Source organism: Tenrec ecaudatus, chromosome 4 (assembly GCF_050624435.1).
Source record: "Tenrec ecaudatus isolate mTenEca1 chromosome 4, mTenEca1.hap1, whole genome shotgun sequence".
Taxonomy (NCBI): Eukaryota; Metazoa; Chordata; class Mammalia; order Afrosoricida; family Tenrecidae; genus Tenrec; species Tenrec ecaudatus.
Window position 1 is genome coordinate 48,726,452 of NC_134533.1, and position 23,841 is coordinate 48,750,292.

The window sequence follows — 23,841 nt, forward strand, 5'->3', positions numbered from 1 at the left end:
CCCTCCTCACTGCCACCAGGTGGGATAGGAACCCATGTCTCCCGTTCAGGGCTGATTCGTGCTCATTATAGGGACATGATGGGGGTTAGACTCCTTCGTAGGCTTTCACCCATGCTACTTATTGGGAATTACATGGCACTTCAGTGCTGCTTACTACATGACCTCATTATCTCTAAGAAGTGGCAAAACTCCTGACCTCCCACCAGTGTAACAGATGGTTCGGGATACCTTGTGAATACTGGTTGGGGTAGAAATTCAGGCCTTCTACAAGGTCGCCATGGAAACCATGGGAGGTAGAAGAAGACTAGGTAACCACTCCGTGAAGGTGAAAATCCCAGCTTCTTGGTCAGCCTTCTCTGAGACCACCCCTAATGAAGAGTTCAAGTACCTTATGACCAACAGATAATGGTCAAAGTTTATTACATTGACTTCTGATTTCCGGTAGAGGGAGTGGAGGACATAATCTCTCTGTAGTGCCTGGCTACAGTAAAGTGCAAAGTGATTATTCATCCAGTGCTTTCTGGACTTGCCGCACGGTGAATTACTTAATGTCGCCTTTCTAGCCACAAGCCTCCATTTTGCAATGTATTGTAACCCCTAGGCTCTGTGGTTGTGATTCCACTTGGAGCAAGTATTCCATCACGCTAATGATGCAGGATTGTTGTGTGGGTGTGGAGGGTGGGAAGCTGTTTGGTCCGTAGGCTAATTGGACAGGACCACCACCTTCCACAGTTCAAGACCCACGGGAAACGCTGCTGGCTCAACCACGGGAGCTGTTGAAGCAGCAGCTGGTCTGCATCGCTGCCTGAGATACAATGGACACTTCGCCTCCTGTTCCCTAGCAACAGCACCAGCAAGCAGCCTTCCGCGGCCCCTCCCCTCTGTGAATCACTTGGTTGATGTGTTAATGCTTCTCTGTATGCCTTCAAAGGATTGGGAACTGTCCAGTTGTGCCATTCTCTTACGAATTGCAGGCTACCTGCGGAAAAGTATTTAAATCTGCCTGGAATAAAGTTCTGGACCCTGGGGTGTCGTACTGCAGGGACCCTGTGGCTCCACTTTGAATCTCTTATCTATAATTTTTTTCATTGTAGATCATACTCTCTCAAACCTATTTGTATTGTGAGATTGGGATGGGCTGTATCTTGAGTCTCTGCCTTACTAGAGAATGTGCCTTAAGGCCCCATCCTTAGTTTCCTTGGGGGTGTGGTATACATCAATATATAGGAATGCTCTGGCTAGATTCTCCCTCCCAATTGGCTCATCTTTATCTGACCTCTGGTTCCTGGGACTTTGAGACAGCAGTCTGTCATCTGACCTGATTTTCCAGCTTCCACCGGCTTGTGCATTAGAAAACCTTTCATCTGCTTGCCTGTTTTGTATTCCTTATCCCAGGAAGCTGCAGGGGTCAGGAGAGTCCTCCAGCCTTGACTCACACTGCAATCATGGACTGGGTGCTCACCAGCCTCCACAACCCCATGAGTTATTTCCCTAATTGGTCATGAGGTCTGGGAGACAATGTAATGAACTACAGAGCCCAGAGACAAGAAGAGGAGGGAGAGTGCTGCGGGGAGAGTGGTTATGTTACAGATAGAGATTGCCACAGTGGTTTGGAGAAGTTGGAGACATAAGACATCATTAACCTCCAATCCATCGGAAGCACTTTTGAGCTAATTCTTCTAAAAGAAATGATTCATGCACTGCTCTTACAACACCCCATTTTCCTGGCCCATTGGCTAGAGAAAGCGGGCTTTTCTTGGGGCTTTGGCTATCAGTTAGCATTTCTGGGTTGTTGGTTTTTCCAGCATCCACTATGCAATATTTGAGGCAAAAAAATAAATTCCAGAAGTAAACACATTATTCCATGATCTCCAGTCAGTCTGCCATCTTTCCACCTTTCAAAGTCTTCTTATGTTTGTTTTATGAATAATATGCAGTGGTTTTTTACTTTACTAGCAGAAATAATAGAGGGAATGTGTTCGCTATACCTTTCTGAACTTACTTTTGATCTGCTCGTTCAATAATACACCAATATAATATTCTAATAATTATCAGTTGCTCTTTATTATGTGAACAAACAAGGGAGTATGGCATGGTTTAAAGTCAAGAAAGATGTGCATCAAGGCTGTCCCCTTTCATCATAACCATTCAATCTACGAATTATATGAAGAATAATGTAGCATCAAGATTGCTGAAGGCTCGTTAACAACCTGCAATATGCAGATGATACAACCATGCTTGCTGAAATCGAGAAGGGGTTGAAGCACTTGCTGATGAATCCCAAGGCCTAAACCAGCAGTTCTCAACCTGTGGGTTGCAAAGTTGCGACCCTTTGGGAGTCGAATGATCCTTTCACAGGGGTCCCCTGATTCATAGCAGTAGCAAAATTGCAGTTATGAAGTAGCAACTAAAAAAATTTTATGGTTGGGGTCATGCAACATGAGGAACTGTATTAAAGGGTCATGACATTAGGAGGGTTGAGAACCATTGGACTAGATTAGTGTAGATTACAACTCAATGTAAACAAAACCTCAATGTAAACAACTCAATGTAATCTGCCCAACTGGAACAATAGATAGTATTATGAAAAACGGGGGAGAAAAGATCAAATTTGTCAAGGGTTTCATTGTGTTTGAATCCATAATCAGCTCATGGAAGCAGCATTCAAGGAATTAAAAGACATATTATACTGGGCAAATGTGCTGCTTACGATCCCTTAAACGTATTGAAGAGAAAATATGTCAGTTTGAAGACTAAGGTGCACCTGACGCCAGTCATAGTGAAAGTTGGGCAATGAGTAAGAAAGACCGCAGCAGAACTGGTGCATTTGAAGCATGGTGTTGACGAAGAACATGGAAATACCAGGGACTGGTAGAAGAATAAACAAATCAGTCTTGGAATCAATTCCATTAGAACCAGGAGAGACCACTCCCTGGAAAAGCACAGCCCAGCAGGTCAAGGGGAAGGTCATCAAAAAGAGGGAGGCTATGGAGGAGGCCGGTCAGCACAATGGCTGCAGCAGTGGACTGAACTGTCATGATTACGGATGGTGGAGCAGTGGGCCCTTCTCTGGTCCACAGAGTTGCTAGCATTTGGAGCCAACTCAACGGCAACTAACAACAGCCATGTCATCTTTAGTTCAGAGGTATTTATTTATATTGAAAATTACTCTGAGGAACAAAAGGTATGTTATATTGTACATGAACTGGACAAGAGATTTACATTCAGATTGTATCTATAAATGACGTAGATACGAGAGTGCTATTCTATTATTGCAGTTCAACACTGTCATTCCCTGGTCATGTATTGCCTTCCTATAAATTTTTCTTTAAAAAAAAAAAAACACCACAATAGCAATCTACTCAAAGTGAGATACCACTTGGTAGATGATGACCTAAATTTAATTAAACTTTAATTTAGCAACCCGAACACAACACATTAAAGCTCTGTGCAGTTTTTACTGTGCCTTCTTGTATCGCTTAGCTGTAAGTTCCTCTCTGCTTTATGACAATGACTCTCCTATGGAATGACAAGAGGGAGCAGTTTAAAATAATGAGACCTCCGTCCAATTTCCCAAAGATAGTAAACAGTAGTCTGAGGTTAGGTTGCATTTAAAAGAAAAGTTTCATCTACTTCTTATGCAGGGCTTGCAAATTGCCCTATGATGTTCATAGTCACTTCTATTTCTGAAATTCTACAGTTTCTCTCAACCTTTTCGTCACTGAATATTTAAAGGAATCTTAGAAACTTGGGGAATCTTAAGTCAACCAACCAGCTTATCCAACTAGTGATAAGTTATCTAACTTATCTAACTAGTGATAACATCTAACTAGTGATAACGTTTTCTCCTTTTTAAAAAATCATTTTCTTAGGGACTCATGCAACTTTTATCACAATCCGTACACACACAAATTGTGTAAAGTACATCATTCGCAACACATTTGCTCTCCACTTAAGCCCCTGTCATCAGCTCCTCATTTTTGCCCTTCCTCCATGTTCCCCCCTCCTTCATGAACCCTTGATAATTTATAAATTATTCATTTGTCGTATCTTGCCCTGTTCAATGTCTCCCTTCACCCACTTTTCTGTTGTCCATCCCCCAGGAAGGAGGTCACATGTAGATCCTTGTAATCGGTTCCCCCTTTCCAACCCACCCTCCCTCCATGTTTCCAGTATCGACACTCACACCACTGATCCTGAAGGGATCATTCTCCCTGGATTCCCTGTGTTTCTGGTTCCTACCTGTACCAGTGTACATCCTCTGGTCTAGCCAGAATTGCAAGGTAGAATTGGGATCATGATAGTGGAAAGGGGGTGGGGGGGGGGAAGGAAGCATTTAGGCAGTAGAGGAAAATTGTATTTTTCATCGTTGCTGTATTGCACCCTGTCTGGCTCATCTCTTCCCCGAGATTCTTCTGCCAGGGGATCTCCAGTAGCTGACAAATGGGCTTTGGGTCTCCACTCCATAGAGCATGATCAAGGGTAATGTAAATAAGAGGAATTGCTGAAACCCTGGTGGGAACTGAGCAGGATGTTGGGGGCAGAAGGAAGGTCAAGGGAAATAGAGGAAAAAGCTGAGAGGCAAAGGGCATTTATAGAGGTCTAGATAAAGACATGTACATATGCAACTATATTTATGTATGAGGATGGGGAAATAGATCTATGTGCATTTATGTACAGGTTTAGTACTAAGGTAGTAATAGGACATTGGGCCTCCACTCAAGTACTCCCCGATGCAAGAATACTTTCTTCTATTAAATTGGCATTCTATGATGCTTACCTTCCCGACACAACCTCTGAAGACAAAGCCGGTGAATTAGCAAATGTGGTGAAGAAAGCTGATGGTGCCCGGCTATCAAAAGAGATAGTATCTGGGGTCTTAGAGGCTTGAAGGTAAACAAGCAGCCATCTAGCTCAGAAGCAACAAAGCCCACATGGTAGTGATATCTTATCAACTAGTGATAACTTATGTAACTAGTGAGAGCACAGTAACATTTAGAATTAATCTATTACTTAAAACAAAACAAAACAAAACAAAAAAAAGAAAAACCTATCTGCATTTGGCTGAACATATTAAATCTACTCAAAAGTATTTTCCTCTAACAAAGTCTTTCTGGGTCAATGAGAGCCTACCAAAAAGATTACTTTATCTAAAATAATTTTTGTGTTTATATATTCTGCATTGATATAAGTTAAATTCTTAGTATCTTTTTGAAAGTTTACATAAGTAAAATAGGTCTTTGGTTCAAGGACTTCCGAATTTTTGCAAAATATATTACTTACTTATTAAAGTTGCATCATTTGTACTTCACCAGTCACCAAACAGGATCCATCAAAACAAAAATAAATGTAACAAAGAGCTGTCACACACTATACATGCTTTAAACCTTTAGCAAAGTGTCAGGACAAATAATATTGTTTGCATATCAGGCTCCACATGTCTTCCTGTAGTTTACGGGGAGCCTCACAGTGAATATCAAGTTCTGTTTGCTCTCTCACCACATGTAGAGAGAAACCATATTAAATACACATGAAGCATGGAATTTGTCCTACTGAGTAAAAAATGAATAGATTAGAGGGGGAAGTAGACAAATGCAGTGAGAAAATGACTGAAGTAAAATGTAAGGGTTCATATGAAGCTAATAAATATCTTTGACTTACCTCAGTTATTGGAAGCTGGTGGGTTGTTTCTTTATGGCCTTTTGTCCCTAAATGAAATCAGAAAGATAAAACATTAAAGCGGGCAACTACTCAGAATATGTTCATAACAGGGCTTCCAACAAGTTCACTACTCTCTCCCCCTCAGCTTAGGCTTTGCATTTCCCCTCCAGATTCACTGACTCAGAGCTACATTTTGACAAAATCCCCAGGTGACCTTCAGGTGATTCCTACGTGATTGTTATAGATGCTTATGCATGCAAAAGGACCATCTGGGGGACCTTTTAAAAAGCCCATTCTGATCGAATATATCTGAGGTGCAGATGCACATTCTCAGCAACTGGGCTGAATAGGAATTAATTGGGTTGAAGTCTTGGCAGAGAAAAAGAAAATCAACCAGCAAAATACCCCAAAATTATAGGATAAAGAAAACACACACACACACACACACACACACACACACACGATCGTCTCAATTGATAAGAAAATGTTGGGGGAAAAGTTTGTTAGAATAAAATAGGAATTGAGCAATGAAAAAATTAAAAGAAAATATACAATGGATTAATTAAACACCCAAAATCTTACTGAAGCTAAGTTGTTCACATAATCTTTTAAAAAAAATCATCACCCAAGAAAGTCTATAATGTAGATCAGAGGGGTCAAACTCAATTAAAACACGGGCCATTTGGTTCATCAGGCAAGATTCAAGTGGGTCCAATCACATTTAAAAATTTTGTTAAATCTACATTTTGAAGTGAGGATTCAGGAATATTGATAGGATAATTAAAGTACTACATAATTGCTTTTATTTAAACATTTATCTTATTTAATGTATTTATAAAACTAAAATTATTCTGTTTTACCCGAAACTTGCCAGTGCTTTGCTCCTACTAGTTTTCACGTACCTTATGCTGTGACCGGAACTTATAACAAAGCAACTAATAAAAAACAAAATGTTGGACAGCTGACAAATGCATAATCGTAGTGGCTTCCCTCTGAAAATGTGAACTCGCGCTGACGCTACGTATGATTCATGACAGCACAACCCAGAGTGCCCTTTTTAGCCTTTTTGCTATTGGGATCTGTGTACATGACGTGACACTGAGAGTGGCAGGCACATCCCTTCCAAACGTCGCCGGAACTGAGTCAGCGCATTTAGACACATGCATAGCCCCCTGGGAAAGGCACTAGGCCACGCATACACTCGTCTTCAGTAGCTAAAGGGTTAACGAGGGTATTGTGTGGACGGTATTGCCCCCATCTCCCCTAAGCGCTATTTTCTTCATAACAATTTGTTCTAGATTCTGCATGCAAAAGACTCATCATTTCAAGTCATAATTGTTTGTGTTCAACAACATCAAATAACTTATCAAACCTTGTAACAGCTTCCTCTGTCCCTACTTCTTCATTGCTTTCCTCCCTCTTGTCAGGTACTATCTTCCCCTTCGCCCGAGTTACCGTGATTTTATCAGATGGTAGTACATATTCTGAATAAAATGTTGATCCCATGTGTATAGCTGGTTCACAATTCAAGAAATTAAATCTGTGTCACAAAGCATCAGGACTCCTGCGTTAGATATGTATTAATAATATTTAAATGATTATTGAATGCTATTTATGCATTTCCTTTTACAAAGCATGACAATACTTAGTTGTAGTCCCTAATCATTAAACCCACGTGGGTTTCTCGTGGGGTGCTACTGCCCCCCCAGCAGGGAGCGCTGGGGCGATAGGTGAGAGCACGGGGATGTTGGGTCTTTTCTTTTCTTCTTACGAAGGAGGCAGTAAGCTAAATAAGCTAGAGAACTTACAGAGATAGACCTACGCGTGATATAAATCCAGCCATGACGAGGCAATGGGAGGAAGAATACGTGCCCAAGTTTACTTTTACTCTGCAGAACTATGTTGGGTTTATTGTTATTATTTGTTAAACTCAACCTCCTGCAATTGAATTGATTCTGACTGACAGTGACCCCATAAGCACAGTAGCACTGTCCCTTTGGGTTTCTGAGGCCGTGAATCTTTGCTGGAACAGAAAGCCTCAGCTTTGCTCCCACAGGGGAAGTGGTGGTGTTGAACTGCCCACCTTGCAGTTAGCACAGCGACCGACCCAGAACCCATGATGCCCCCAGGGCTCTTTGTTCTTTGGTCACGTAAGGCTCTGATTTTAGAATGTAAAAAGTCTATTTTTACTTAAAATTGTGTTCCACGTGCAAAATGCGATGCATCATTCATGGCTCATCCTTTATGTTACTTTAGCTAATCCAGCAAAACTCGTTCATCTTCACTAAAACCACCGACTTCTCCAACCTCACACTCTCTGGCTTTCTTAAGTCCAGCCTATTGGTCAACTTTCTGACTTCTTTCAGGAGTTCCAGGTCTCTGTCATTACTTCAGCTCCCTGCTCCCTCTCCTACGGTGTCTCCCTAGATCTTGCTAACAGGTGAGGCGTAGGGGCATTAGCGTTGATGAGAAGTACCAGCTGCTGAGTGGGAACAATGCTAAGGAAGAAAGAGACTGGTGATAAGGAGAGGCGATGGAGTTTGGATTAGGGGTGGGGGCAGTACAAATGGACATAAGGAGATGGTTGATATATATTTGAGTAAATTTTTGGAAGACAATTGCTGTCCAATCTCAGATGTGGAAGGACTTCAGATTGCTAAGATTTACCAATTAGATGCCATTCGACGAAATGGGGGAGATTATGAATGGCAAATGGTCAGTACAGAAGGAGCTGCCAGAGATGCACACTATTCTTTTGCCTCTTTCTCCGTCACGACAAGTGCTAGTGGCATCGAGTCAGCTGCGACTCCCGGCCACCACATGTGCACCTGAACTGTAGCTCAGGGTCTGCAGTGGCTCATCTGGAGGCAGTAGATCCCCAGACTTTTCTTCTGACATATCCTTGAGTGGTCTTGAACCTCCAACTTTGGAACTGGCAGACAAGAATTTCAACCATTTGCACTGCCCCTGGATGCCTTTACTAACAGAACCCTAACGGCACTGTGTCGCGATGTGTACCCTGAAAGCTCTGTAACAACACAATGCAAAACAGACATATCCTAACTTCTCTTGCAACTTATTGTGTGATGCAAAACCAAAGCATGGAACTTGCATGTAAATATCACAATGGTCTATGTTCTTAGGTTTATGTGTATTTATGCAATAAATAACTAATGAAAGGAACATTGTTTACTGCAGTTGTCAGTCCCCAGAAAGTCAGTGATTCTTAATAATGGTAACTGTTGTTAGTAGCAGCAGTAGTATAATAATCCTATTCCTTTATTAATTTTCAAATGGTTTCAAATTCTTTAGGATAAGTTTGAGAGGTGTCAGAGGAAAGGTGAAAATTCAAGTTTTGTAGATCAGATTCTTCTGTTGCAAGATACGCTCTTAAAATATTAAGTTATTGAAAGTAAAGCATGAAATGTCCCTGTTAGGTGACCACTGAAAATAATGGCTGGTATAGCAAGTGTGGTAAAGAAATCAAGTGATGCTATCCAAGGAATAGCGGAGGGTTAGGTGGGTCCCATAAATCACGAAGGGCTTGAGAGCTAATCAAAATATTGGTCTTCAAACCCATTAAGTGGCACTATAGAATAAAAGTCTGATTATCTGCTTCTAGAAAGATCATCGAGAGAGACCACTATTATAAAAGAAAAAAATCAGAACAATGGTTTTCACACCAAAAGAAGCTGACTTTGCAGACTGGAGCAAGCAGGGAGTATAGGAAGGCAGAGAAAAATAAAACGCTAGGGCCACGTACATGGGGGTGGGGTTGCTTTCTGGGATACAGTCAGCCTTCGGTGTCTCACACTTACCCCAATGTGTGTCATAGTGATTTGGGGTTGTCTTGAACACAAGACTGCCACTTCCCTGAGAGCACAGCTGAACACAGTGGCTAAACACTTCCATCACATGCACACTTCATATAGGTTTTTTTTTGCTCAAAAGCTAAAAGTGTGAGGACTATTTAGTTCCTCACACATTCTGCTCCTTCATGTATGTACTGCATGCTCTCTTAAATATAACCACATGCCTCATGCACACCATGGGCTTGGATGGCCTTGTGCACTCAGCACATCTTTATATAATATGTAATGTAATAATCACCAGATCTCAGCAAAAACAATGGCTTCTCTGAAATGCCAGAATTTACCGGAAACAACTCTTACTATCCCCGAAATTTCCTCTAACCTGGTAGGAAATGGTTTACGACTGTCCCTCCCTGAGGATTATAGACCAGAGACATGATGGATTTGGTGCCAATCATTATGGAGACTTGTCAAATACGAGAAAAAAGTAAAGGTGGGCCAAAGAGTGAACAATGAGTTTTGTTGACAGCTCTTTACTAAGAATACACACTCCAGCAAACCCAGAGTCCCAAAATAGCCCTCACATTTACCAAAAGGTGCTCTCAGTTTACAGCCTTAGCAGCAGCACAGAACAAAGGACACGCCATCGAAGAGAATGCATGGGACACAAGTCACGCTGGACTTCCATTCATTCCACTTTTAAATTGTAGGCATCTTAACAATGTCCAGCGGATCATAAAGAGGTAAACAATGAATAGTTCAAGTTTGAACTCAAGAAACAAAACAAAAAACCAAATTTTTGCAACATGGACATTTTATCAACAGTATTTATGCAACTATTTAAATAGACTTTTATATATTATTCTTAGAATTGTGTTTAGTAGATGATAGGAAAATAGCCAATTGGAGATTGTTAATTGCATATGTGCTCAATTATGAAAAAAACCTCAAACAGCATACAATGAATTCTAGAATCATAAGATGTCTCTTCAAGGCAAAATGTTCGCGTTCTCTGGGATGAAATCATCCTCATCCCATGTGAATCTTCTTTTTGACTTTCTCCTCTTCAAAGATGATTTGAGAAACACATGACAGGAAAAGGTATTTCTTTACATTCTGTAAATGGATCCTCAGAGGACAAACGGGTGCATAAGCAAATGTGGCGAAGAAAGCTGATGGTGCCCAGCTATCAAAAGAGATAGTGTCTGGGGTCTTAAAGGCTTGAAGGTGAACAAGCGGCCATCTAGCTCAGAAGCAAAAAAGCCCACATGGAAGAAGCACACCAGCCTGTGCAATCACGAGGTGCCAAAGGGATCAGATAGATATAAGGCATCATCAAAAAAAAAATCTTACCATAGTGAATGAAGGGGGAAGTGCAGAGTGGAGACCCAAAGCCCATTTGTCGGCCACTGGAGATCCCCTCACAGAGGGGTCTAGGGGAGGAGATGAGTCAGTCAGGGTGCGATGTAGCACCGATGAAGAATACAGCTTTCCCCCAGATCCTGGATGCTTCCTCCCCCCACAACTACCATGATCCGAATTCTACCTTGCAAGTCTGGATAGAGCAGAGGTTTTACACTGGTGCATATGGGAGCTGGAGGCATTGGGAATCCAGGGTGGATGATACCTTCAAGACCAGGGGTGTGAGCGGCGATACTGGGAGAGTAGAGGGTGAGTGGGTTGGAAAGGGGGAACCGATTGCAAGGATCTACATGTGACCTCCTCCCTGGGGGATGGACAACAGAGAAGGGAGTGAAGGGAGACGCCGGATAGGGCAAGATATGACAAAATAATAATCTATAAATTATCAAGGGCTCATGAGGGAGGGGGGAGTAGGGAGGGAGGGGGAAAAAAGAGGACCTGATGCAAAGGGCTTAAGTGGAGAGCAAATGCTTTGAAAATGATTAGTGCAAAGAATGTACAGATGTGCTTTATACAATTGATGTATGTATATGTATGGATTGTGATAAGAGTTGTATGAGCCCCTAATAAAATGCTTAAAACAAATGGATCCTCTGAGAGCTGTTTATGTTTACTTATGCAAAAAATCCTAAAAAATTATATTATGGAGTCTAGTATTCAGCCTTCTTCAGCAAACAGTTATGTTTTTACAATTGTACCATTTAACTCTATCAGGAACAATTCTGTTTGGAAGTAATTGTCTGAGGTCCATTGGACTTTCTTTGTTGAAATCACATCCTTATAAAAATGCACTTTTCCTAAACTCTCTCTTTCTTTCTTTCTTTCTTTCTTTCTTTCTTTCTTTCTTTCTTTCTTTCTTTCTTTCTTCTTCCTTTCTTCACACCCTACTAACACAGGGGTCTCAGTCCTGGGTAGTAAGAGCAACCCACCAGATCAACTGTCATTTTAAGATACATTCTGGAGGATGGGGGTGAAAGCAGTCATTTCCATAATTTGGATTCCCCAGCTCTCCGCAATCCCACAAACCTCTGTTGCTTCCATTCTGGTTCTCTGAACCAACCGTGAGGCAGAGAATTAGGCAGGATTCAGCCCTCAGATGGCCCATCACACATATATCACTCCTCTGCACCATCCGTTCCTTCCACTTCCACCCAAATCATTAAGGCTTAAGCTTCAATGACTTAAGATGGAGCATAAAGAAATCCCAACGGCTTTTTGGCCAAGGAAAAAGAGAATGGAGATATTTGGGATGGGCCCCAGCTGTCATATGACCCCATATTACAGGGATACTATTTTAAGTAAGGCTGCTACTAGGTAAAATGATCCTGAGGCTAAATTAGACCCTCTAACACCTGAAGGTGAGCAATGGTCAATCTCTGCTACACTATCACACTCACACTGCCATCAAGCCTGTGCCGACTCACAGTGACCATATAGGGCAGTAGAGAACTGCCTCCATGTGTTTCTGAGACTATAGCTCTTTATGGGGACAGACAGCCCTATCTTTCCCCCATGTTACACTATATTGAATTTCCTTTACTTCATTATACCAAGAATGTTAATTCTATGCTTTAAATCAGGAGTCCTCAAACTTTTTAAACAGGGGGCCAATTCACTGTCCCTGAGATTGTTGGAGGGCCAGACTGTAGTTAAAAAGAAACAAAAAACTATGAGCAAATTCCTATGCATACTGGACGAGTCGGCTGCTAAGCAGGCAGTGGTGGCAAAAGCACCCGGCGGGCCGGATAAATGTCCTCGGTAGGCCACATGTGGCCCATGGGCCATAGTTTGAGGACCCCCGCTGTAAATGAAAAAGAAACACACACACACACACACAAAAACCACAATTTGATTTAGATTTGGGTATTACTGAAATTACATGGATGATTCTCAGCAAGTCAAAATCTGGACCAGTTGTCAGTGATTTAGATTTCAACTGACAGCGACCATATAGCACCGAGTAGAACTGCCCCAACAGGGCTTCTAAGGCTGTAAACTTTATGGAAACCGACTGCCGCCTCATTCCCCCACGCAGAAGCTGGTTGGTTTGAACTGCTGACCTTTCAGTAAGCAGCCAAGTGCACTGCACAATCAAGACTCCTTAATTCTCAGCAGGGGAGGGAAAACAAATTTTGGAAATGAACCTTTTATACTTCTAGAAGTCAGTTGACTTTTTGTATAGCATTCAACATAAACCATTTTTATAGCAAATGAATGTATCGCTTCATGTGATAGAGCCATTAATCAAACTGATGATTTTCAATAACTTTATTGTACCTCTTAATTATTCTGGCTTTTATTGGAAATAAAAGGAAAATGTACTTCAAGGGACACCATTGGAATGGAGATAGCTCACACAATAGGAAAAAATATTATCAAACCATGCATGAGTGTAAGTCATAGTATTGCTTCTAGGGTGCTAGTTCATTCATGAACATGTTTACTCCAAACAAAACGTGCTTAAAAGTCTCTGTGGTCCGTAGATGGCTGTAAAAGGAGTTCTCTCAGTAATACTCCTGTCTTAGTCTCCCTGGGGGGGCCTTAAAAAGAAGGCCAGGAAAACAATGGCTTCCTGGGGGGTCTGCTGCCTCAGTGAAATGCAAGGCAGATAGGTCGCACAGCAAGTGATGGCACTGTCTTGGAGAAGGCAGAAGGGCAATCTTGATAGATTTTCTAGAAGGACACAGGATGATGATGGGGACTTATTAGGATGGTGTTTTAAGAACATTGAAAAGAGCACTGATATAAAGGCCAGGAAATTGCACCACAAGGATGTGTGGATTGTGGTAAGAGTTGTATGAGCCCCTAATAAAATGATTTTGAAAATGTAAAAATAAATTTAAAAGTTGCACCAAAGGCTTTTTTTGTGTGTGTGTGAAACACACCTGCTCATCTTCAAGTGTGGCAAAGATTTTCCTGTGAAAATTTTATCAGGAAACCTTACCATTCTACAGCCCTGCCTTTGCCCCTTCAGACCTCTTGTTCCCCAATGCTCAATGCACATTTAAAAGGAAAATTATTAGAATCTCTAAAGAATGTCAAATCGACTTTTTGGATGTGGTATAAATCAAAGAGCACAGAATTCTCTGGTGAAGGGTTAGCAGAATGCATTGGCATAGGTAAAGCATTTGTTGAGAAACAAGGGGTGCACATGTGGATGTGTTGGTTTTATAATGGTTGCTGTTATTTTGGAACCGTACATTTTTTATTTACTCTTATATCAGATGAGACATTTCTATCCAGAACTCTTAAAGCTCAATAATAAAAAATTCAAATGACCCAAAAGCTAAAATGGGCAATGGATTAGAAGAGGCTATAAATGGCCAATAAAGCACAGGAAAAGATGCTGGCCAGGATTGTCATTAGCCCCAAACCCTGCTGCTGTCCTGTGAATCCCGACCCACGGTGACCCTGGGCGTGACAAACTTTCTTAGTTGTGCTCTTTGTGTAAGCAGTTCTCCAAGCTGCTGGGCTGCCTGAAAATCCCCGTGTGGTAGCCACCTAACCTGGTGTCAATTTAAGGATTAAGAGTGTAGGGGTGGAGTCTAGGCTGTCAATCTGGAGATAGCCAATGAGACTTCTGGGGACATGGCCTACTCCTGAGAATTCTGGGAAATCTGGTACTTCCTTCTTGAAGACAGAAGACACATCTCTCTCTCTCTGCTACTTCCTGGGAGACATTGCAGAAGGCAAGCCACATGGATGCAACCAGACCTCTGAAGCTGGAGAAGTCACAGAGAGACCCTTGCCAGTGCTGAGATGCTTACAACACCACTAGACCCAACGACTTTCTACCCACTGGCCTGTGATTGTCCTGCATTTGGCTTCATTGCATGTGTTTCCTGAGTCTGAAGAGGAATTTATAGATTGATATTGGAAATATGGGCTAATGTCCGACTTATGGACTTGATCAAGACAGGGCTGGGATGTTTTCTCAATGTTCAATTGCTCTTGTATATAAATTTCTCCCTTATACACATATGCGTGTTTACGAATTTGTTTCTCAAGTCTACCCAGACTAACGCACCATGTCTAAATTGGTAGGAGAGGCAACATGTGGCCTCCTAGGAGCTTCCTTAGTCATTAGGGAAATGTAAACAAAACCCGCGGTAAGAGACCACTTTACACCCATTAGGGTGGCTCCCAAACCGCCCAACACCCCAACAAAAACCTCACTGCCACCCAGTGCATATCCCTACTCACAAAAACCTGCTCTTGGGATTCTGATGCCGTCAATCTTTATGGGAGCAGAGCGCCTCATCTTTCTCCTGCTAATCAAGAAGACTGACAATAACAGGTGGCAGCTTACCACTGAGGCTGCCAAGGCAGGACAGGCAGTTGCTACCTACCAGTCACTTTATTAGAATGCTGAGGCTTTTCGCTCTCATAATTTTACAGTCCTGGAAGCCCCCAGGGGCATAGTTCCACAATGTCCTATCGTGGCCATGAGTCAGAATTGACAATGGCACTGTGAATTTTTTAAAAAATGTTTGTTTCTGTGCTTAGATCTAATGCTTAACAAGAAAGGAAAATAGAACAATCGAGGAAAATGAGGGTCAGGAAATAGCAACCCCAAATAGCTGCATTTTAAGAAAATGTTTGTACTGGACTACGCCCACAGCATACAGTGCTGACCAAAGGCCTCGGCTAACAATGGACCCGTATTTCTCAACAAACTGGAGGTTCAGTGAAAGCTGGTAAAAGCGCAGCATTGCCAAGCGCTGAAGAAATCTCAGCAGGAAGGCCTTAGAGTCTGGCCCCTCCCACGATTTACTAGCATCTCAAAGCCTGAGCAGTCACTCACAAAGAACGGGAGGCCAAACGTCTCAGGGTGCCCTTGTTCCCTGCACAGAGAGGTGCCTGTCATGTACCCTAGACGGTGGATCCTTGGGGAAGACCTTGCCAGCCTCCATTCCAAGTCTCGGGCGCTCTCCAGCTTAGTGAATCCGCCTGGCTTCTCAGCGTACTCAGCTACATGGCCGCACGCAGAGAAGCGAGGAGGGGGTCCCTGGAACCACAGGCAGCGCAGGATGCAGGCCCGGGGCGGGTGGGGCACCACGAAAAGCGGAGGGCGCCGATCCCTCTCCCCCGCCGCCGCCGCAGACTTCTGTCTCGCGGTCCCCAGCCCCGCTCATAGCGCGCAGGACCTCGAACGTGTCCGGGACCCAGGTCACAGGGTCGCCAACGTCCCCCGCTCTGCACCCGCGGCACCAGCAACGTGTTCAAGCTGGCACGCCCCCCTCCAACCACCACCCACCCACCGCGCGCGCCTACCTTCCGCCACCATTTCCAAGACATTTGGGTCTCCCATCATCGCCAGCTCGTTAAAGACGCTTAAGGTTGAGCGGCAGTCCAAGACGGGCAGTACGGAGAAGTGGCCAGGAGAGTCTGCGCAGATGCTGAACCTGACCGTGGGCCTGCGGTACTTCAGCGGGAGCGGCAGGTCAGGCAGCTCTTCGGGGTCCACCCGGAGCCCCTCCGCCAGCTGCTCCTTGCTCTTCGACTTCCAGCGGTGTTTCTGCGGCTGTGGCGTCTGCAGTGGCGACGACCGCTTGACCTTGAGCCTCGGATCTTCCTCCTCCTCTTCCTCCTCCTTGGCACTGCACTTGACTGCACCGTCCTGAGGTCTCTGCTGGAGTCTGTCTGTGCGGCGCCTGGACTTTCTCTCCTTCGAGAGCGCCCGCAGGTCCTTGGGAGCCCGACTCTCCCGGGGCTGGGCGACTGGCGCGTCTCCCCGCCTCTCTCCCCGCCTCCTGGCATCCCTGGTCTCCGGCGCCCTCTGGTCTGCTGGCTGTGGCTCCCAGCTGGCGGGCTCCGGCTCGGCCGGCACCTGCCCTCGCCAGTCGCCCGGGTCCGTCGGCTCGGCGGCCCAGCGGTCCTCGGAGCCCCAGCTGTCCTGGCTTTCTGCCCTGGGGAGCTCCGTTCTCCACGGGGCTAGCTGGCCCCTTTCCACCGACTCTGCCCACATCGGGGACTCCTCTCTCCGGTGGTCCGTGGCCGCCCTTCTCGATGGACTGGCCTCCTGCCAGCTCGACCGTCCGGGCCGCCGCTCCCACGGGGAGCTGTCCCGGTCCTTCTCCATGTCACTGGCTCTACTATGCCCGCCGCGGGGAGCACTAGGAGGGAACCCCGTCCCTGCTCCGGAGTGACTATTTTTCTGTAGGTGACAAAAACAAAACAAAACAAAACAAAAAACAGGTCTCCCTCTCCTAAAATGACGCCCTCACCCCCACCCCTGAAGACCGGCGGGTGCTGGGGGCTGGGAGATTCCAACAGACTTCTTGACTGTGGCCGCTGGCGCGTGCACGTTAACTACCTCTCCCCGCCCCCCCCCCCCCCCCGCCCTAGCAGGAGCTGTGTCCAGGGCGCTCAGAGGGATCTGTCTTGTACAGTAAGGGGGGGGGGGGGAAGTCCAGGGTCACCCACAAGTTGAACAGGCAAGTTTTTCTACGTGTCCCCTTTGTCATCGTTAAAATGAGAAGGATACACATCTCCTAGGCGTGTCTTTATCTGCTTTGAGAGAAACCCCAACCCTCACCAGCCTCTCTGAAAACCAGGTCCAGGTTCTTGAGAGCCCACGGACTGCTCGCTTCCATAAATGGAGAGAGAGAAAGAATTACATTCTAAGAGGCAAACACAGGTTGGGTGGGGTGAGAGCGGAGTCCTTGAGTTTTCCCACAGGGAGGTCTCCTCCTCGTTGGCTTCCTGACCAACGCTCCTCAAACAAGCACTGTTTGCTAGTGGACGCTCGTGTGATGTGGAGAAAACTGGAAAATATGGCAATCTACTTCTAAAAGCCAGTCAATGGAAGCTCTACAACTATCTGACCCTGCAGTGTTTGGGGTTGCCACGTGACCCCATGATGGCTAACAACAAGGCGGGAGAAACAATGCGCTGTGATGAAGGCGGGCAAGCTTGGGGAGGGGAGTGACTATGCTTTTGAGCAGGGAGGAAATGATTGAAATGAGGTCAACCAAGCGAGATTTCACTCGTACACACTTTTTGGTCCACTTTCACTCCTCCCCCTACCCCCACCCCCCTTTCTATGAGAATAGGACAGAAGCCCTGTGGGTGCAGTGGTTAAGCCTTTGGTTGCTAAGGAAAGGTCAGCAGTCCTAGGTGAGACAGATGCAGCATTCTAGGTGAGACAGATGCAGCAGTCTGCTTCCATAAAGCTCCAAAGCTTCGGGGTCCCTGTAGGCACTTCTCGGTGCCATAAGGTAGAGATACATGAGTGTCAACCACAATGGGCCTGGTTTGGTTTGGCGTATTGACATGGGATCACTAGGTGTCAATTAACCAAAGGGCAGTGGCTAGTTTTATATATTAGAACTGAGAGTCACTTTTTACAGATGAGCAAAGGGAAGCTTCATAGAGTCCCTTGGCTGAGGTCGAAGCTAGGGGTATAGTGGAGCAGTTCACTGTTTCCTCTTCTGCATTGCTGGGTTCCCTACTTAAGCCTCCAGGATCATACTCTTCTAGTTAAGTGTTTGGAGATTGTGCACAATTTCTTCCTTACTTATCTTTCTTCCTTCCTTGCTGTATTTTGGAACTTGGTGACAAAGGTGAATAAGAGGCAGACTAACAAAAGAAGCTTCATTTTTGTTAGCTGCAAAGACGTGCCCATTTCTTCAGAAAGCTGACTGCTAATTGACCTGCCTGTACTCTTTCCAATTATGGGAAAGTCTCTGCTGGTGATTACTTTTAGAATGTACTCTTGTGTCCTCAAGTTCAGGACACTATCATTAATTTGGATTATTCTTGAATATATAATTTGTTTTAATTGTTTTTTGATATTGCACCTTTTGATGTTGTCATCTGAGTGCTGTAATTATCTTCTCATGATAACCAGGATGTAATCATCAATTTGGGGATCGTTTCTGTTATGATAAGAAATGTACCTTGTAATGCCGCAAGCTTGCTGCTCTTGAAGTTACATTTAACCCATTAATTTTGCTTTCTGCTTCTGTTCATGCTTGCTTGAATCCTAGACAGGTGATAAATGAGTTTGGGGCCTTTAAAGATGGACTGAGAAATCCACTCGGGGCTGCTTTGAGGGGAAACATCTTTAGTTTTTCCGTAGCCCAGCTAGCTGAATAAAGACTCTTCTAAATGTCAAGATATTATAGTGGCTGTCTTTTATTTGAACCCACAACAAATACTCATGAGTTACATCAAATTAAAATACATTGCTAATTATGTGAACCATATTTAGTTTTGACCGTCTTGGATGTTGCTGTTCGCCCTCTATGCAGGTGCTATGGACCGCAGGACGAACCTAATCAGTACCACCTCGTTCACATCAATAGAAATAAAGGCAATAACATTATTTCTGTAATTTTGTATACTTCCTTGTTTCATACTTCTAAATTTTCACCATATTTGAAATGGCATATATGAGACTGCATCCCATGTTGAAGGATTGTCCCCATTTAATATAATTTTATGCTGAATTACTTGATAACCCTTATCAAGCTCCTTGAACTATGTGAATGAGAATCTCTGATAAAGCTTGCTTTCCTAACCACGACTCTCTAAATCTTGAGACTTTTCCAGCATTTGTACCACTGAAATATTTTATGGGGCTCTTCCATTTGTGATTCTAGGATCTGTTCATTTCCTCAATCACTAACCCAGCCTTTTAGAAACATTTCTTCACTGCTTACACATTCTTTAAAGGTGATTGGGCGGGAATGATCTCTTGGCCTCTGACAGACTTTAGTCTTTGTTTCAGCCTCCTGCAGCACTTTTTTTTTTTTTGGCTTTGTTTTCCTTTTTTCCTTTTAGGTTTTGTACTAATGGTAGTATATAAATATTTAAAAGGTTACACAGAAACCGCTATAAATATATAAATGACAATGCATTGGAAACCCATCTGTTAACTGGCAGTTTAAGATTCTTGTTTATCAATTACTGAATAAAAAGCTGAAGTTAGTGTTGGAAAGGCAATTTGGGGATGTCAGTAGGTTATGTGTGAAAATTAAATGTCTTACAAATGAGGAACACCTGCTTTCAAATATATTTACTTAGAAGCTTGGTAAACTAGATGGATTTAGGTAGGTTACTGAGGATGAGCACCTGACCTAGATTCTCAAGGCCAGATGAGAACTTGGGGCCTTATCAGAAGACCTTCCTCCTGTCATCTAATCCCCAAGAATATGACACCTCTGGTGAAGTCTAGAGATTGACATGCTTCCTCCATCTCTCTACCTAACCAAAAAATGAGCCAAACAAGTAGCTGTTAACTCAATCCTCACTCAACTCATGATGACCCTAAAGGACAAGTAGAACTGATCCCACAGGGGATTGATTGTCCACAGCTGAAAATCTTAACAGAAGCAAGTTGCCACATCATTTTCCCATGGATTGGTTCAAACCACCAAACTTTCTACTAGTAGCCAAACGCCTCACCACTAGGTTCTCCTTACAGAGGTTTCATCCTTTGGACTATTAGACAGTTAATGTTTGTATTCTGAAAACTCCCATGTGCTTTCTAATCATTGCAGCCCGCGTTACAGTAGCCTCCATCGCCTAGAGCTGTGTGCTACTAGTCAGAAGATGTGTCTTAGGCCCTTTCTGGGCCCCTTTCTAAACTGGGCAGCATTATGACTGTAAGCAGCTAAGTTTCTTTCTTGATGGCCCCAGTCCTTTATCTTGAATCGTACGGCTCCCGGGTGGCACTGTGGTAAACTTGGCACTGCTAACCAGAAGAAGAATGCTTCAAAATCGCCAGGCTCTTTTCAGAGGAAAATAGACGAGGCTATTTACTCCCCCAAAGATGCGCAAAGCTCAATTCTGGGTCACCGAGGAGCCCTGGTGGCGTAGTGGTTCTGAGCTGAGCTGCGAACTACAAAGTCAGCAGTTCAAAATCACCAGCTGCTCCTCTAGAGGAAGGCGGGGCGTTCTATTCCCACGAAGAACTGCAGTCTTGGAAACTCACGTGGTTCGTTCTACCTGGCCTGCAGGGTCCCAGCGAGTTTGCATTGATATTTAGTATCGCTCAAAGTTGGAATTGACTTACCGTTAGAGGGTTGTTTTTTATTTTTCCTGCCTCCACCCCAACCCCAAGTTTGTGCGAGTCAAATACAATATATTTGTGAAAGGACTTTGGAAATGATCAAAATGTGGCAAATGTCAGAAATGTATTGACTAGCGGAGATAAAGTCATCGATTTACAAGTAGATGTGAACCGTAGACTCACTAAAATGCTACTTCAAATTTATTTTCGTCTGCAACACCTTCTGGCTGCACCCGGGGCTCCTCATTCACTAGCCGCTGCCTTCAGAAGAGGTGTCGTTTCTTTCCTGATGAAATCGATCGCTTTGAATCCTGCTTGCATGTTTCCTCCTCTAGAAACGCCTCGCTTTCCGGGCTGGCCTGATCATCAGAACAGCAGGTTTGAGTCCTTAGCCCTCCTGTGCATAGCATTTGTAAGAGAATCTAAAACCAGAGACATTCCGTGTGGGAAAGTCAAACAGTGTGAAAGCAGGGACTTCACTCTGTTGTAAAGGTCTGATATACATCGATCATCCATGTTGAACTTGAAAGTTGCCTTTCCTAACAGCTCTTCTTCTAATATTGATGTTAACCTAACCATATACCCAAAGGAAACATTCTTTGTCTCTGATGCCTAACAGTTACAAGAAATCACAATCTATTCCTAAAGACTCTTTCCACATCGATCAAATAGATACAAGATATTATAACTTATAACTGCAGGGTCTTCCTTGGCAGCATTACAAACAGATCTTTACAGTGCACTCCCAGAACCTGCAGGGATTTCTTTTAAAACCCAATTTTAATAACCAGTTACTGGACGAAAGTTGTCCTACCCCAGTCCCATAACTGCCCTGTGACACAGTGAAGCCCGTGTACCCATAACCAGTCATATACTTCCACTATGTACTCCAGCGACGAGCTCATGGCTCTTTGCTAAATCCCTGGATTCAGAGAACGATCCTTTGACTCCCTGATTGTATATCAGCCAAATATGATCTTGCAACTTTTACATCTTACCCCAACTGTACAAAACTACTTTCTTCCTATGTGTCCAGTGGAGTGGCTATTTTCATTCTGTGAAGGTAGCCGTCTTCCTGGCCTGGATCCTCTCTGGACTTTAAATGCATCACTTACATTTACTTTTCCAGAATGCATCTCCATTCTGACTTTTTAAAGGTGCAGTCAACAGGATTCAAAGGCAGCTTACCACAAAAGCCTTTCCCTGGCTGGCTCTCAGAGGTGCTCTGAGGAAAGCCCCCCTAGAAATCTCGAGCGTCTGCAATGTTGCCTTTGATGACTTTTAAAAAATTAAGATTTATAGTAAGTCCTTTTTCCTTCACCATCCTACCCCACCCCAACCCCTCCCATTTTCTTTTTTTCAACCTGTCTACTGGGCACCAAGGAGCCCTGATGTCAGAGTAATTATGAGTTGGGCTGCTAACCAAAAGGTCAGCAGTTCTAAACCACCAACTTCTTTGGGAGAGTAGGACGAGGCTTTCAACTCCTTTAAAGTGTTAGATCCTTGGACCCCCTGGGGCAGTTCTACCCTGCCTATACGCTTATTATGAGGAGGAACTGACTGGGCAGCAGTGAGTGTGATTTTGCAGCACTAGGCACCGTGGTGCCAGGAGCTCTGGTGGCATCGTGGTTACTCATGGGGCTGTGAACTGCCAGCTTCGCAACTGGAAACCAACACGGAACTCTCTGCTCTTGTAAAGACGTGCTGCCAGAAATTCATAAGCGGCCGTTCTACCCTGCCGTATAGCGTTGTAAGAATTCTGCATCGCCTACACTGCAGTGTCTTGCCGATAGTTTCAAATTGTTTTCCACGGAAATAGTAAGAAAGTGTTTATCTTTTATCTGTCAAAATGACTAGGCAACTTGAACACATGTAAATGCATTGAGATGATTAATTCTTGTCATGAACCAGAAACTTAAATGATAAAAAACACAATGAAACACTCTTAAAAATGTCTGGCAGAAATTTTCAAAACTAGCCAGGGATTTAAGATATACTCATTCATACCCATGACACAAATTGTTGAGCAGACTTACTGATATAAAACTAAATTGATAAAATCTTAAAGGGCTGAAAAGTTAAATTGGGGAAAATAAAAGAAATGGTACAATTTGAATGAAAACGTAGAATCTTTTAACAAACTTTATTTTAACAATAATTATGCTTATGGTGTATAGGCTTGAAATAATTTTAAAAGAACTTTTAGGTAACCAGCTGATAGCAAATTGAGTTAATAGATATTCATATTGTAAGCTTATATCCTTTTGATCCCATGTCAGACACACGTGCATGTTTTCATTTGCTGATGAATACTTTCTTCATTTTTGCCATTCAAGGGCTTAAATTATAAGAGATATGTCACCAGTAAATGTTTAACACATTTATTAAAATAATTTATTTAGTATGTTCGACTTTTTATCTGATTAAAGTTTAGTTGTTTAATTTCTGAGTTTCTGCAAGAGCTATAATGTTAAATATCACATAAAAGAATTTAATATCTCCTTGTTAACAAATTTTTCTTTGAAAAATAGTTTCAAGTGCTAGTTCATTCTTTGTGTGACCTCCTTCAAAGGTAATAATAAATTGGTAAACAGAAAACCAAAATGCAAGCTTCGTGGGGAAAAATAAAGAAAACACACTAGTTCTTGCATTTTAAAAAATCGAATTTAAATGGATTTAGATACTGTAACTTTCCAATCAGAAACTTCTGCTACAGAGACTACTCACTGGGGAAGTCTCTGAGGATTGGGGTATGACTCGACAAAGTAGATTCCGATTAGATTTCCTGTTAGAGGCCTGCAGAGGAGTGTGAGCTGCAGTGGATGACGTCTGCCGTGTTTATTCATACACGACTGGAGGCTTTCCCGAATGCAGTTGCTACTAGGGCATGCACAGAGCCGTAACTGTCCCTGTTTACATACAAACACC

At 43.4% G+C, this 23,841-nt stretch overlaps 1 protein-coding gene across 1 annotated transcript in view; it reads right to left on the reverse strand.

Annotated features, from left to right (window-relative positions):
- ANO5 (anoctamin 5) overlaps positions 1 to 16,030 on the reverse strand; it is a 97,434-nt gene extending 81,404 nt beyond the window's left edge. The window contains exon 1 of the mRNA XM_075547695.1: positions 15,881 to 16,030. Within this exon, the coding sequence (XP_075403810.1) occupies positions 15,881 to 16,030 (150 nt within the window). The remainder of the gene's footprint in view (positions 1 to 15,880) is intronic.
- Between the last annotated feature and the right edge of the window lie 7,811 nt (positions 16,031 to 23,841).